Source organism: Silurus meridionalis, chromosome 6, assembly GCF_014805685.1.
Source record: "Silurus meridionalis isolate SWU-2019-XX chromosome 6, ASM1480568v1, whole genome shotgun sequence".
In the NCBI taxonomy this organism is placed as follows: domain Eukaryota; kingdom Metazoa; phylum Chordata; class Actinopteri; order Siluriformes; family Siluridae; genus Silurus; species Silurus meridionalis.
In genome coordinates this window covers 33896068-33913099 of record NC_060889.1, presented here as the reverse complement: position 1 = coordinate 33913099, position 17032 = coordinate 33896068, and the positions used below count along the sequence as shown (strand labels likewise).

Genomic DNA, 17032 nt, shown 5'->3' with positions numbered 1-17032 from the left:
GATTCTTGGCTGTGTAGTGTAGGCATTGTTGGTCTGGAAGGTCTGGCAGATTTCCTCAATCTTATTATCATAGAAGGAGACAAAGATTCACTTATGAGGATCTTGTCCAGAGGCCTTAAACTTTTTAGTGTAGATGGCAGTCTTAGCAGAAGTCACATCGGAAGAAGAATGTATCAGTAAGAAGATTTGCACTGAGATGTGATTTTTTTGCTCTATGTGTATGCTAATATGAGTTCTAACAGATTGCTGCACAAAACCTCTGACAGCCAGGAGGCAGAACAAGAAGTCATCTTGGGTTTAGTGGTCAGGCGGCAGAGGAGGTCCATAGTTGAGGAGAGATTGGAGAGGAAAGCGTCAGTGGCAAAGTCCAAGGGTAGAGAGGAAAATGATTCAGGGTCAGAAAGAGATGAAAGAGTACAGAGCTACAGAGGAGGGTGAGATGGAGTGGAGGTTAGGAAGGACAAGAGAGAAATGCTGGAAATTGTTTTTAGGTATGACAGAAAAAGTGATTATAAAGGAAACCAGGTGATGATCAGAAATCTTAAGTGGTGTAGCAGTCTTGTCTGTAGCTATGGTAGGGTAAATAAAAAGATCCAGGACATTTCCTCCCCTGTGTGTGGGACGGCAGATGTTAATTGTCAAAAAGGAGGCATTCAGAAGAGTCAGAAGGCAAGAAGACTGAAGTGTGGGAGGTTGAAGCCACCAAGAACTGTCAGAAGGGTGCTGTCAGAAGGGAAAGTACTGAGCAGTGTATCCATCTTTTCTAAGAAGTCAAGTCAAGTTTATTTCTATAGCGCTTTTTACACTAGACATTGTCCCAAAGCAGCTTTACAGAATTTAACAGTTAACGTGAATTATGTGTTTTTATCCCTGATGAGCAGCCATGGCAACTGTGGCAAGGAAAAACTCGCTTAGATTTTATAAGCAGGAAACCTTGAGAGGAAGAGTACCCAGACTCAAAAGAGGAACCCATCCTCATTTAGGTGATATAAAAAATGTGATTATAAATCTTACAACAATACAGAACACTGGAGAGTGAGAACTAACATGAACACTGGAGTGTGATTATGAGTGATGATCTTTCTACAGTCTTTTACAGTCATTTGTGGTTATAAAACTAGGAGCTATTGAGCAACTCATAAAATAGCTCAACATTTGCAATCATCACAGATCCAACACCAGCTTCTCCATGCCAGAGCCTTTAAACACTCCAGGAGGTCCAGTGTCCAAACTCCACATGAGGTGGAATCTAGATGGCACTGGTACGTCTCTAGATGGTTCAGGATGTTTGCAGGGTCGGAATCTTCTTCTTTATAGGTGCACAATCTTCATAAGGTGGGTCGTGACTGGGGCTGGAGAAACCTCAGGATGCCTCGGGATGGGTAGAGAAAGAGAAGCAGTGGAGAGGAATTAGTGTAGCTGCTGTTTATAATATTAACAAGCACAAGTTGATAATGTGCATGTGATTAGAGCACTGTACTGGAGCACAAGGTTACGATGCGATGCGTGTTATGTGTAGGCTTTGCTAAAAAGATACATTTTTAATCTGCACTTAAACTGGGAGAGTGTGTCTGAGATAGTGTCAGGAAAACTATTCCAGAGTTTAGGAGCTGAATGTAAATAAAATGCTCTACCACTTTTTAGTGGACTTTGCTATTATAGGATTACAGTGGAACCCGGTTATGTCGATGTCCTAGGGGGTCGCCAAAAAGCATCGAGGCAACCGATGATCGAGATAAACGAAAATCAAAATGGCGGCAATATATTAACGTTTTTTTTAATTTCTTTATGTACATGATGTGCGTTAATAAATAAGAATGTGCATGTGTAGTGGTCATAAATGACAAAGAAAAAGAAATATGATGGTCCATTATAATGTACTAAATGTATTGAATCTAAGGCAAATGTGTAATTTAGGACTATTCCTGTAGGGGGCAACCTGGGGAAATAAGGACAGACACTCAAGATCCCTTCCCCCACACTTGTTACAGATCAAGAAAGGGAAGCGGATCAAATGTGCTTGTGTCTTATTTTATATTAAAATATTAAAATTCTCTTTTCAGAGGATTACACATGCACGTGTTTTTGAAGGGTTTTTTACACAACAGCGTTGCCGCGATTTGTTTGATGAAGGCATGCTATAAAAATACATACAGTACATGTTTATCTGTCAGGAATCCACCTGCCATGCCCCCTTCGGCCCCCTTCAGCGTGTCTGGTGGTTTCTCGGCCGCTTTCTCTGAAGCTCTCGGCTTCAATCGCGCGCACATGGTGCTCGTTTATCATCATCACCAGCTCCTATTTAAACTTCCACACTCTCACTGTCCGTTATTGTTGGTATATGTTGGTTCAAGGCGGTCGTTGTTATCGCGCATGCGATACGCATGCGTATCCCGGTACGTGCCTTCCCACTGGCACTCTTTCAATGGCTGCGCTTTTCTTCCCAAAGCCGTGCCGCGCCCCTACTAACACTACGAACACTAGCACTAACTAACAGCAGAGATTCACCAGTATACAATACAACACCTGTAGCAGCTGTAAGCCATAATTTTTCCGCCACTTTCGCGAGTTCTTCTGCGACTGCACCGAGATAACTGACGTTAAATGGCAAATCGACATAACCGATAAAAAATGTTTAGAAAAAGCGAGAATTTGGAGGTTCCACTTCAAAAACGTCGACTTAATAGGGTTGTCGAGGTAACCGAGGGCGAGATAAGCGGGTTCCACTGTACTAGAAATCCAGAGTTTTGAGATCTCAGGGAGCGTGACGGATTGTAGCGTGTTAGAAGACTGGAGAGATACATGGATGCCAAACCATTTAGTGTTTTTAGTCTATATTTGTAGATGATTTGAAAACTTAACAAGTAGTAAGTAAAGGGATGAGAAAATTAGGGTTATATGATCATATTTTCTTGACCTTGTAAGAACTCTGGCTGCTGCATTCTGGACAAACTGAAGCTTGTTTATTAATGATGCAGGACATCCACCTAGTAATGCATCACAATAGTCTATTCTGGAGGTCATGAACGCATGGATGAGCTTCTTTGCATCAGATATAGATAATATGTTTCTTAGTGTAGCAATATTTCTAAGGTGAAAGAAGGCTGTTTTTGTAACATGGTTAATGAAGTCTCCAAGAGAACCAGTAGGCGGTAGATAAGGATAAAGAGGTTGATTGGAAAGGTAACTGAAACTGCATAGAAATCAAAAGAAGACATAATTAGATGTATTACTAATCAGTATGTACCTCTCTGTTTAAAGGAAAAGTAATAACTGCAGTGTGTTTATTCCTGTAAGTTACCACTAACTTTTAGCTTGTTAACTGTTGCTTTTTGAGCAGCTGATGAATAAGAAAAATAAGAGAAAAGTTGGACAATGTGTGGAGGTTCGATTGCATCAAGGATTGGCTCTGAGCCCTTTTTTGTTTGCAGTGGTGATGGACAGGTGAACGGACGAGGTCAGAGATAAGTCTCCATGTACTATGATGTTTGTGGATGATATTGTGATTTGTGGTGAGAGTAGGGAGCAGGTGGAGAGAAGCCAGGAGAGGTGGAGGTACGTGCTGGAAAAAGGGACAGAGTACACGTGTATGAATGAGAGGGAGGGCAGTGAAGTGGTGTGGTTCCAGGGAGAAGACTTGGAGGAGTTCAGGTACCTGGGGTCAACAGTGCAAAGCAATGAAGAGTGTGTTACAGAAGTGAAGAAAAGAGTGCAGGCAGGGTGGAGTGGGTGAAGATCAAGGAGATGTTTTGGAGACAAGTTGAGGGAGGCGGGATTGAGATTGTTTGGACATGTGCAGAGGAGGTACATGGGGTATATTAGTAGGAGAATGCTGAGGATGGAGCCACCAGGAAGGAGGAAAAGAGGAAGGCCAAGGAGGGGTTTATGGATGTGGTGAGGGAAGACATGCAGGTAACTGGGTTTGAAAGAGGCAGATGTAGAGGACAGGGTGGTATGGAGACTGATGATCCGCTGTGGCGACCCCTAATGGGAGACCCCGAAAGAATAATAAGAAGAAGTAGATTTCCTGTCAGCTCAATACAGTCTGGCCATTCTCCTCTGACCTCTATAATCAACAAGGAGATTTATGTCTCTGTGTGTGTGTGTGTGTGTGTGTGTGTGTGTGTGTGTGTGTGTGTGTGTGTAAAAACTAAGACTGCTGTGTATAAAATGTCCAGGAGATTTCTAAAATACTAATTACTGCATGACTTATGCATTGTGTTGCTGCCATGTAATTGGTTAATCGGATTGATGCCTTAATTGCTGCATTATAGCATATGCAATGTGACTCTTAAAACAGGAAACAAATACATTCTCTCTCTGTGTGTATGCACCTCTCTCTCTCTCTCTCTCTCTGTCTCTCTCTCTCTTTGTACAAACACACACTACTGCTCTGTCACTCAGTCAGTCATTAGAGGGACAGGACAGAGTTCATTCCACTTGCTGTGATGTTCTGTGAGTAAATGTTCTCTTTGTGTCTTTATTTTGTGTGAGTCGTGGTGTATAAAGTTGTTCATCTGCAGTCTGAATGTCCTGATTGAGGAGTTTATCAGCTTGATCCAGTCTGTCCATTCTCCTCTCACCTCTCTCATCAACAGGCCTTTTCCTTTTGCTTGTGTAATCTATATAGACTATTGTGTGTGAAAATTCCAGCAGCTTTCTGAAGCAAGTTACTGCAGAGGTTTATGCATTGTGCTGCTGCTACGTGATTGGCTGATTGGATTGCTGTATGTTAAAGCAGGTAAAAGTTTACAGTGAGCATATAATGGACATTTATAATGATCATAGCAAAATGAAAAATTATAGCTTTCGCCATATAACTCTTAAAACAGGAACAGAAACTAAACTCTTGTGTGTGTGTTTTAAATGGTTACACAGGAAGTGATTAGACTTTAACACACACTACTGCTCTGTCACTCTGTCAGTCATTACAGGGACAGAATGGAGTTCAGTCCACTTGCTGTGATGTTCTGTGAGTAACTGTTCTCTTTGTGTCTTCATTATAGCAAGTGATGAGGTATAAAGTTGTTCATCTGCAGTCTGAATGTCCTGAGTGATGAGTTTATTGTGTGATTTGGACAGTGTTTGTATTTGAACTGTTCAGGTGATCAGTGTATCCATATTTATGTGCTGGGATTAGTTTGATGTGTATCTACTTGCTAAACTATGATAGTTAACTAATCTAATGAGTGTAAATGAGTCTGTAATGTTGAACTCTGTATCTGATCTTCTGTGTTCTGCTGTGATCTTCTGCTCAGTGATCCCTCGTGTGATTCTGACATGCTAAAGAAAATGACTGCATAGAGTTTGATGTTTCACACAAGGAAATCATGGTTGTGACTAAATATAATGTGTTTCTGCGGATGTGGTGAGACTCTGGTAGTCTTTTCTGTGCACAGAAAATCTTAAAAAAAACGATTGTAGCATTAAATAACTACACTGACAACATGCCCTATGACCTTTATTTCCATTTTCCTGTGTAGTAACACAGCACTTTAGAATAAATATTAAGGATTAATAACTTCTCTATGTTGAAGAAAGGGCATTAACTGTGCAGAAACAAACAGTCCTCCTTATTCCTGTAAACACACGTAGTGGAGACAGTTTGTGGTGGGGTTTGTTCTATTTTAATGCAGTGCTGCAAATTCAGCTGTGAAGAGCTGCAAGAGGTGTGAAGATGGATGTGCAAAAGCAACAACAAATTTTTCACATATTAACTGTTGATATGCTCAACATCTTCAGCTCCACTGGCACCTATTGGCCTTTTCAAAGCCGGTTAAAGATCTCCTCACTAGCCATTTTATTAGGAACACCGTACTATCTCTATAGCATTCCCTAGCCAAGGTGGTTTCTGGTTTCTGTAATAATGATGGTGGTCAGTGAATGAAAAAGAGGCGTGCACATAGAGTATAGTAATTAATGTTATAGTGCACCATTTCAAGTATAGATTATTTTTATAATAAATAAAAAAATTAATTTAATAAAGCCACTGCTTTGCTCACTACTTGCACAAGGAGGTCAAGTCAAGTCAAGAGGATTTTATTGTCATTTTTGCTATACACAGTGGTACACAGTACACAGTAAAAACGAAACAACGTTCCTCCGGAACCCTGGTGCTACACTAAACAACAAAACAACAACAGCATAGAGCTACAACACAAACATAAAGTGCATCGAGTGCAACCTGGTGCAAACAGTGCAGACAAACAGTGCAGACAAACAACACAAGACAAGACAAAAGACAAAAGACCAAGTATAGCGCCGACTAGTAAACCTGCTGTATACTTGATTATACAGTACTGTGTAAGGAGAAATGTAAAAACTATACCCAGGAGAGAATACAAACAGAACAGAACAATGTAGTGCAAAAAACAGCAGCAAGGAGGTGCAAAGACAGCATGTAAACATTCTACTGAATACAAAAGGTGCAAAGACAGCATGTAAACATTCTACTGTAGTACAAGGTGCGAGTATAAATAATAATAAATAGATAAGTGGTGATGGAGTGGATCGAGATCAGTGATGATTGTGTTTAGTCCAGGTTGTACAGCTTAGTAACACACATTTGAGTGAGTGTATGTGTGTGTCAGTGTGTGCGAGTTCTGTTTTACTTCTGTGTGTTGAGTCACTGATGATGTGTACTCCTCCAAGTTGATGGAATCGCCGTTGGTTGCAGCCTCTCTAAACATGTCCCAGTCAGTGCACTCAAAACAATCCTGAAGAGCAGAAGTGGCTCCTTCTGGCCAGGTTTTCACCTGTTTCAGAACCGGTTTAGAGCGTCTGATGAGCGGTCTGTATGCTGGAATTTACATAACAGAGCAGTGGTCTGAGTATCCGAGATGGGGGCGGGGCTCCGCACGATACGCGCCGGGAATGTTTGTGTAAACAAGATCCAGCGTGTTCGCTCCTCTCGTTGCAAAGTCCACATGCTGATGGAGTTTAGGAAGCACAGACTTGAGATTCACATGGTTAAAATCTCCGGCGATAATAAACAATCCTTCGTGGTGAGCATTCTGCAGGTCGCTAATAGCGGCGTAGAGTTCACTCAGTGCCTCCTTAGCATTAGCACTGGGAGGAATGTACACTCCGACGATGTAAACAGTGGTGAATTCCCGTGGTAAATCAAAAGGTCTGCATCTAACAGTCACAAACTCCACTAGCGATGAGCAGTAGCATGAAACAAGCACAGAGTTCTTACACCATTCCGTGATATAAACACACACGCCACCACCGCGAGTCTTACCACACAGAGCTGTGTTTCTGTCGGCTCGAAACACGGTCTAGCTGGATGGCGGCTTCCGGAACTCTGTCGCTGAGCCACGTCTCCGTAAAAATAAAGACGCAACAGTCTCTAAACAGGTGCCACAAGTGGTGTGAAAAAAAGATTTAAAGTGGCAAATGCAGACTTGCAGTATCTCGAAGACCAGCACAAAAGATTTTACATGTATGCTCACTGGAAAATAAACTGGGCTTTATTTGATTCTCTTGATCTACACAGCTTGATATAAGGATGTGTTGTGTGTTTTTCACTGAAACCTGGGTAAGAAACATCCCGTACTTCATTCTGCTACGTAGGCTAACCTGGACAAAGACACTGACATATATCTGATATCTGATATATATCACACACAAAAAGAATGCTGTAACATTGCTGTCATAGTCTCCAAACAATGTCTGTCACTGGTGGGGTTCATGTTTGTGAAGTATCAACCCTTATATTTGGCCTTTCATGGTCTTTGTTGTTGTCTATATATCTCTGTATTTTAATGCTAAGGATGTCCTTTGTGAAGCGTACAGCTCTATGAAGAAGAAACTAACTGACAGACAGTTTTTCCAAGTTCCCTAAAAGTATTTCTGTCTTAGCAGATTTTTCTATGTTCTCCTTATATCCCCTTCAGTTTCCTCCTAGAGATCACATTCTATTTGCTGATTCTCAGATTCAATCTAATACACACTGATTCCAGACTAATGCACAGCACTTTTAAATAAACTCTAAACACTAAAAATGAGCCGCAGTGAGAAGAAAAAGAATTGACATTTCATCATGTCACCAAATAGATTGAAGCTAAAGTAACGAGGCTGGTTTAAAAGTAGAAAGTACAGACATTTGTGTAAAAAATATAACAAGTAAAAGTAAAAAGTTGTCCAAAAAAATAAAAAGTGAAGTAAAATACTGATACCAGAAAATCTACTTAAGTACAGTAACAAAGTATTTATTCTGCCTTTACTGGTGTGTGTGAACTGCTTTACAGATCGCTAACAGTCTCCAATAAGGAACCAGGAAGCATCTTGCTCTTTTAGTGTGTTTTACTGGAAGGACTGTAAAACTGTAACATACAGAAACAAAGAGAATGCATATTACAATCTCAATAGGGTGAATAGACAATGCAAATATAAAATAAGTAGCTTAGAATTAACCAAAACCCTCAAAAAACGATCTCATTAGCGATCGCTTAGCACGATGCTAATATACATGGAAAATGCCATAGGGAAGCTAACAGTAATAGTTATATTTTATTACAAATTACAAATAGAAAACATGCTAAAATGACTACATTTGGTATCTAATTAAAGATAAGATCACTGTCAAAATATTAATTTACAGACTTTAACACTCGCTGTAGGACTGTTAGGAGAATAACTGAACTACGGTAGCTTTGCGTGGACAAAACACTAGAAACTCAAAACACAAATAACTCTTCCCACAAGGGGGCAGTACAGTATTTGTACCTTGTTAAAATTAAATAGAAAAATACTTCTCTCAGACTTCGGGGAAGTGAAAATCCTGCTCCAAATGCCTCTATTTGCACTTTGTAGTAGTTTCCCATTTTCTTTACACTGAGTGCAATAAAACATACGATTTAAAAAGCTGGTAAAATCAATGACACATTGAGGGTTGGGGTGGAACTCAGTCGACTCCCTGTGATACTGTGAGTAAATGTTCTCTTTGTGTCTCTGCAGAGTGAATGGTGAGGTATAAAGTTGCAGTGTAAATGTTCTGAGAGATGGTAGTTTAGATTTTTGACCACAGATGAATATTGTGAGTTTGATACAATGTGCTGTTTCCATGAATATACTGAATCATTTTCATGTTTACATTCTGATCTCTGTTTCTGTTCTCTTTTCGGTGTTGGTTTCACTTTTACCAGTCACTCACGCTCAAGGTGATTTTTATCCTCAATGTAATAATTACCATTTACTTTGTGCTCTTAGTAAATTAATAATTATTTACACTTAAGATATAAAGATTCATTAATGTAATAAATAGTGTTTGCTTATTGATTATATTGGTTATTCTTTTCTCATTTTATCATCAAAACCTTTAGACTTTTGAAGAAAGAAAATATTCATGTAGAAAACTTTGTTATAATAATAAATCATAATAAGTGTAAAACATGGATTTTGTATTAAAAGTTCAATCTATTTTATGCTAAAATCATCATATGTTAAAGCACAGTGAATCTACTGCATGTGTTGAAAATGAAAATCAACTCTGACACCTTTATTTTATATCAACAGCAAAACCCAAACCAACTCTGAGATCATTTCCTTGGAGTCTCATCAACAGTGAAGACACCATCACTCTGAGCTGTGATCTGCAGGACTGGACTGCATGGGAGTTCTTCTGGTACAGAAATTCACAGATTGTTAGCAATGTGGCAACGAAAACCAACACATTGAGTGTGAATGTCAGTAATGCAGGAGAAGCGGTGTTTCAGTGTTTAGCACGCTGGAGAAGTGACTACAGATACTACACACAGCTCAGTGATCCTGTCAAGATCTCAGCAAAAGGTACATCATGATTCTTGCTTTTTTCCACCTGCTTTGGTGTTATAACAAGATAATTAAACACATTAGACTCAGTTTAATATGTTATTGATTGTGTAGTAACTGGTCATTCAGAGGGACGTGTAGAGTGAATGCATTTAATAAAAGTCCATGTTATTCCATGATCAGTCTGAGTACATGATTCTGATTCTCTCTCTAGTACCCGTTTATTATAGATTATTATAATTAATGTAATATCTCTGGGTGGGATTTAGAGCAGATATTAATAAATATTAAAGGAAAATTTTACTCATTTAGTCAGTTTTTAGCCTGAAAACATCAATGACATTTACATTTACATTTACGGCATTTATCAGACGCCCTTATCCAGAGCGACGTACAAAAGTGCTTTAAATCTCCAGTAATGAATAAATCTACACTGGTACGCCAGATTACAAACTTAATATAAATATAACTCTACAAAGCAAACTTGGAAAGTGCTAATTTAAGTATTTCAGGAAGAGGAAGGTCTTCAGTCGTCGCTTGAAGATAGTCAGGGACTCTGCTGTACAGACATCTAGGGGAAGTTCATTCCACCACCTTGGTGCCAGAACAGAGAAGAGCCTTGAAGTATGACATCATTGATTTGATTTAATAAATGGAATCTTTAAAAGCATTTTACTTGTTAGATGATTATTGGCTTCTGTGTTGTGCTTTAAAATAATGTAACACACACAGTCATACAAATTGTTGTTCACATTTATTTTTGTATTTTTTTTCTGGAAGAACAGAGTTCAGTGACTCTAACATAAGACAAGACAAAACATAAACAAAAAAAAACAAACAAACAAAAAACATAATATCAGTTCTCAAACTTCATGTGTATAAAACTTGTTGGCACTAAAAAGGTGCTGATCTGACTTTCATGGTCTTTTATCTGAAATCATAATATTTTTTTCTTGGCTATATGATGATCCCTAGTTACAGAGTGCAGGTGTATATTTTGGCAATATATAGAGAATATACTGCTCATATACTGCTCATGTCTGGCCTCCTCCATCTCCTGCTCCAACTTCTCCTGTGCCTCCTTGATGTTCCTCTTCACCTGCTCATACTGCTGCTTTTCCATCTCCATCAGAGCTTTCCAGCGTATCACATACTCGTACTTGCACGACCCGGGCTGGGCGAAGTGTAGGGGCTGCTCTCACTAACTGACCAACACACACACACACACACACACACACACACACACACACACACACACACATCAGTGTTTGACTAATGTTAATAGCTTTGATTAGGTATTCAGCGTTCTTCTCACTCACATGTGTCTTGAGTCTTTCTGGAAACCCTGCATCTTCATCCAACTGCTCCATGAGCTCCACCATCACAGGCTGAGAAAACCTAGAAAACAGTTGTTTGCACAGGACCAGGCTGATTCACTTGCAATGTACGTTCAAGGTTTCTCATTTATCTCATTCATACACCTGAGCAGCGATGGGGTAAGGGTCTTGTTCAGGGGCCCAGGAATGGCAGCTTGGTGTGGATGGGATTTGAACTCATGAGCTTTGGATCCAAAATTGACTGCCTTTACCACTAAGCTACCACCACCTTTACACAGGGCCGAGCTCAAAAGTTTTCATCCCTATGATTTCTTGAAAAACTCACGACCTGAGCGCAAAGACTTGGTCTGAGCACCGGTCCAGGACTTTGTGTGCTGACATCTTTTCCCCGAACTCCCTGATACTCTTCCCTGTGGGCCGCCAGTGATCATCCACGATGGCACACTCGATTGGGCTGAACAACACAGATTTTGTACCAAATGTTAGAGTATTTTATTTTGTTATTTTTCACGGTTACATGTTAAAGCATAAAGCACATAAAGTGTATAAAGAATATATATACAATACACACACACACACACACACACACACACACACACACACAAGCACACAGTCTCTGTCTGTCTAATAGCCATTTATTATAACCTATTATAATGTAAGTGATCTTTTCTCTGTGGGATTTAGAGCAGCAGATTTGTAGATCTAATGGCCAGTAAACAAAATCACTAATAAATTATTACAGTAGTTTTTACTTATTCAGTCAGTTTGCAAACATCAATGACAAGTAAACAGGCTGAACATTTACAACACAGATTTTGTATCAAATGTTAAAAAGTATTTAATTTTTGACATGGTCACATGATAAAGCACAGTCCATCAACTGTTTATCAAGTAAAGTGAAAATCAGCTCTGACACCTTCATCATTTTATTCCATCAGAAAAACCCAAACTGACTGTGAGAGTGAATCCTCAGAGTTTCATCTACACTGGAGACACCATCACTCTGAGCTGTGAGCTGCAGGAGACTGGATGGGAGTTTTTCTGGTACAGAAATTCACAGTTTGCGAGGAATGAACCCAGAGATACCAACACACTCAGTGTGAGAGTTGATATTGCAGGAGAAACAGTGTATCAGTGTCGTGCAAGCAAGAAAATCTACAACATCTATAACAACTACAACTACGTCTACACAAGACTCAGTGATTCTGTCACCATTACAGCAAAAGGTATTTCATGATTTTCTTTTGTTTTCTTAGCAGGTTTAGGAGACTTGTGAATAAAAAGAAATTATTACAATTTCATATTAATTATCTTATGTTTTAAATCATCTCAAAATAAATTTAAAGGTATTTGTCATTTGTGGCCTCATCTGTACGAAGGTGTAACAGGGTGAGGTGTGTTTTTACCCCACAGAAAGACCCAAACCAGTGGCATCTATAAATCCTGATAAACAGGTGTTCAGTGGAGACACTGTCACTCTGAGATGTGAGATACAGGATGAAAGTGTATCTAGGTGGCAGTACAGCTGGTATAAAGATGCTTCACTCAGTCCTGTCAGTAGTGTACAGATGTACACAATCAGTAGTGTTGAAGTGACACACACAGGTAAATACACCTGTAAAGGAAGAGAGAGTGGAGGCTCACGTTCCTCACACCTCAGTGATGCTGTTACACTGACTGTATCAGGTGAGTGTGTACATTTTTGGAGCCATTATAAAATTAGTAATTAGACATTTATGTATTGTCTCTTACTGTGTAATATGAGATGGTTTTAAAATGTTTTGAGATTCACACGCCACAGATCCGGCGCTTTTACCAAATGTCCTTTGGACGCCTTAAAACCTGGCAGTAGAACTTGTTATTGAGGGTGTGGCTCCTGGGGATGAATTGTCAATGCACAATGCTGCAACTGTCAAAAAGAGATGATGAGCATGTACATGGTTAAACTGCAGACCTGCCTCACTTTTTCAGTCATGGAGATGTTTGGCTCTTTCACTGCGAGGACTGTTGCTTCACCAAGTTTCATCACCATTAATGATCTTTGACATGAAGTTTGCATGAGGATGAACTTGGCAGCAACATGACGCATCTTAAATTCACATGTGAGGATCATGTCAAACGTCTCCAGCAGATTTTCAGAGTTTAACACAGAATTTCACATTTGCTCTTTGTTCTAACTTGCTGTCCATGATAAAATTGCAGACGTGGAAATGTGCATGTTCAGAATAGCACCATTTGCACAGCTCCTGTGTACAACTTACTGTCATTAAATGAAATGACAGTAAGTTGTATACATTTTTAATAAAAGCAAAAACAGCAGAATATAATTAGCTGCAACTCACATATATATAATAAATAAGTATAAACAAATTCCCCTTTTTTTGTAAACCTAATTTTACTCTGTTAATATAAATATCAAACACATTTCACTTATTTTCCTAAAAGCTTGTAACAACTTACAAGTGTTCACAAGGACAGATTTTTCTTTTCAGGCTCTACTTTTTAACTGACGAACAAACAACAAGAGCAAATTAAATCTATTAACATGAACATCATTTAATCTGAGAATTATGTGTTATTGTATTTCTAAAAGCTAAAAACATACATCACTTGAAAACACAACAATAACCATTGTAGAATAACGATTGCATATTTTAATTCATTCATGTTTTTCATGACTTTTCTTTGATCAAGATATTTTCTATCACTGTTCATTCAAAAAGTCTGCTGATGATCTGTGCAGAAGGGAGACCACAGACAGTACTGAGTGTATCTCCACAGAACTGGCTGACTGAAGGAGACTCAGTGACTCTAAGCTGTGAGGTTACAGACTCCTCTACAGACTGGACATTCAGCTGGTACACAGTTGTTCCTACAGAGCCGGTGTAACTGCAACACAACATACTCATGGCTTTATCATGTATGTGGAGCTTCTCTCAGACAGCAGCAGAGGATCTGGAGGCTCCTACGCTCTCAGTCCTTCTGCTCTTCATCACACAGGAGTTTATGTGTGTAGAGGAGAGAGAGGAGAACCAGTCAGTCACACACTGTACAGCAATCCACAGCCTCTATGGATCTCTGGTGAGGAAAATTAACTGTTTTTAAATAGTATCAGAGAAAAATATAAAACTATAAGATGAAATGTATGTATTATTTCTTTGTTAATGCAAATAATGTGGTTAAAATACAGAAGTACAATTTCACCTTTGCAACAATGATGAGAAATGTCATGGTTCTGAGCTGATGTGATCCCTGATCATGTGCTTCTATTCCTATTTTCACTTTAAACACTGTTTATATTAATATCCTCTGTTTTATCTTCTGTATATAACATTTTTATTACATCTTTGTAACAATTGCAAGCTTTTCTTTTTTCCAAGTTTTGATTTTGTTTATTATATTTAAACTTTGCTGTATCTGGTGAGGAAAAGGAACTGATAGATTTGTTTAAAAAGTATCAGAGAAATAAATATACACCAATCAGTCATAATATTATGACATTATAACATTATGAGTGGTGAAGTGAAGAACACTGATGATCTTCATCATGGCACCTGTTAGTGGGTGGATTTATTTATTAGACAGCAAGTGAACATTTTCTTGACAGAGTTGATGTTAGAAGCAGAAAAAAGGAGGAGAGAGAAAGGAGGAGAGTAAGACAACGGAGCTGCTGAACTAACAATTACGACCTGTTCTTCAATTAGTGTAACGAAGCTAATTAGGTGTTCAACCCGAAAAAAAAGAGCTCAGGTTAGCCACTCCATTATAGCCAGTAACGCTAGGCGCTACAGAAGGAACAGTGGTGAATGATCGATGGGTCACAAATGTTTTAGCACCAAAAAGGGAACCAACACATTAATAGGCAGGTGGTGATAATGTTATGGCCAATCAGTGTTTATTCTGTTTTACATTCTGCCTACTGTTTTATTTCTTTCACAGATTTGATTTAGTTCTTTATATTTAACATTTAGTGTTTTGCAGCTTTTATGATTATTCCATGTTAAACCTGTGTTTTGTCTCATGATGTGGACTGTGGTTTTGATTATCAAATTAACCCTCTGGAGTCTGAGGGTGTTTTTGGCCCCTTGAGAGATTTTGACATGCTCTTACATTTGGTTCTTATTAGACTTATCACAAACTGGACTACCATAATATGTAAACAACTTATATGTGTGTGTTTGTATTTTTGACAAAATAAGGTTTATGCATGGTTTTTGAAAATGCAAAAAAAAAAACCCTCAAAACCGATAGTAAACATGTTTCCCCAAGACTTTTTGAGAACAGAGCTTCTAATGTAGGTTTTTTATTTTTAATCATGTGAAAATCATCCTGCCTGCTCATTCACTTTAAACAATACATAGATTTTAAAATTTAAAAGACACTTTCTACTTTGAAAGGCAATATGTGAAGAGGCGTCGACATGCTGTGACTGACAGCTTCGTAGACAATGGGTCGCATAATGAGCTGTCGATTACATAATGAGCTGTGGATCACTGAGCCAGGATCACAGTGAGAAGTACAGTACTAAAACAAGGAATGTGTTTCCTTTGTGTTTATTAAAAATACACATTAGCAGGGACAGCATTAAAAAGGGAATTGTGTAACAATAAAACAATACAGTACAGTATGTATAAAAATAAAGTGCATCAAAACTAACACAATACAGTACAGTAGGGTTCTGCAAATCCTAGCCTGTAGGGCTACAATACTATGCATTAAATAATAATAGTGTATCCATTTGAGGAATCAGCAAGAACAAACAACTTGAACCCCCAATTAGTCGGCTTGGCTTTCATGTACTGTGTCCTCCAAGTGTTAGCTTTGCATGCTACCATCCTCTCATCCACGGCTAAATGTCTTCTAGGATGATGAATTGCTTTGCATGTCTTACGGATTGTGTCCATAAGCGGGTTTCACTCTGAACAGACGGCCATGTTCAGATGTGCCCCTCTTTCTGTCATTTCTTTGTCTGCATCTGGGTGACTCATGTGTACATTCCACGAAATGTTCCTGTATCTGACCCTTGACATAAATGTTGCTGGAAAGGGAACTGTGAAAATTCTGCTCTGTCTCCAGTAGTCTATGATGGAGGGCAACTTTACCATTACCATGTAAAATAAGAGCCCAATGTAGCGATACATCTCCCTCACGGTTACATCTCTCCATTTGTATTTGCGTCCCTTGGCTATTGACTTGGCAGCTTGAGCATTTGTGTTGTGGCACAGAGTTGACACTCTCAGAGAAAACATTTTAAATAGACTACATGGAGAATGAGAGTCAAAGACCTCAGTTGAGGTTCAGGTTCACGTGCGGGCAGGAATCGCAGAGTCTGGGGAACTGTGTCGTTATCTGTCTGATCCTTCCATGACATGGTGGACTGTCTGTGTGCTGCCTTTGCCCTTTTTGGAGCAGGTGCTTGATCACATCTGTTTATGAAACACACACATCACTAATTGTGTCATTGATAAAGTTGTTTGCTAGGGCTGGGCGATATGGCCTAAAAAAAAAAATCCCTGATTTTTTTCACAAAAAATCCGATTTGCGATTTAAATCGACCCCCCCCCCCCTTAAAACCAATCTGCATATGACAAAAAAAAAATTAAAATTAAAAAAGTTTTAACTTTATTAAAGTTTATTTACACTTCTGGGATTATAACCCACTTTGGGTTAAAGTGCAATCAGAAACAACAAGCATAACATAAAATGAGCAAACCTACAAAGAAAAATGTTTTATGAGTGTTTAAATGTGGAACATGATTGAAAATGCACCTGAGGTTTTGAGTGATTTTGCCTTCACTTTTCTCCAAAACTCCACAGTAAAATGAGATAAAATTTAACAGAGTAATAGACACGGGCACTGTAAATAAAAATAATTTGAAAGATTGAGCAAACCTATAAAGAAAAATGTTTTATGAGTGTTT

General features: G+C 38.8%; 3 protein-coding genes across 3 annotated transcripts in view; 2 read left to right on the top strand and 1 right to left on the bottom strand.

Moving 5' to 3' along the window:
- LOC124386907 (carcinoembryonic antigen-related cell adhesion molecule 5-like) overlaps positions 1–17032 on the bottom strand; it is a 403644-nt gene that overhangs the window by 137335 nt on the left and 249277 nt on the right. The gene's annotated exons all lie outside the window — the stretch shown is intronic.
- Positions 1–17032, top strand: part of LOC124386908 (B-cell receptor CD22-like) — an 81150-nt gene that overhangs the window by 36191 nt on the left and 27927 nt on the right. Inside the window, exons 4-8 of the mRNA XM_046850954.1 lie at positions 9520–9792; positions 12050–12337; positions 12525–12797; positions 13855–13979; positions 14042–14192. Coding sequence (XP_046706910.1) covers positions 9520–9792; positions 12050–12337; positions 12525–12797; positions 13855–13979; positions 14042–14192 — 1110 coding nt within the window. The remainder of the gene's footprint in view (positions 1–9519; positions 9793–12049; positions 12338–12524; positions 12798–13854; positions 13980–14041; positions 14193–17032) is intronic.
- The window catches only part of LOC124386910 (low affinity immunoglobulin gamma Fc region receptor II-like), a 110378-nt gene continuing 98289 nt past the window's right edge, over positions 4944–17032 (top strand). Inside the window, exon 1 of the mRNA XM_046850956.1 lies at positions 4944–4972. The gene's annotated coding sequence lies outside the window, so the exon portion shown is untranslated. The remainder of the gene's footprint in view (positions 4973–17032) is intronic.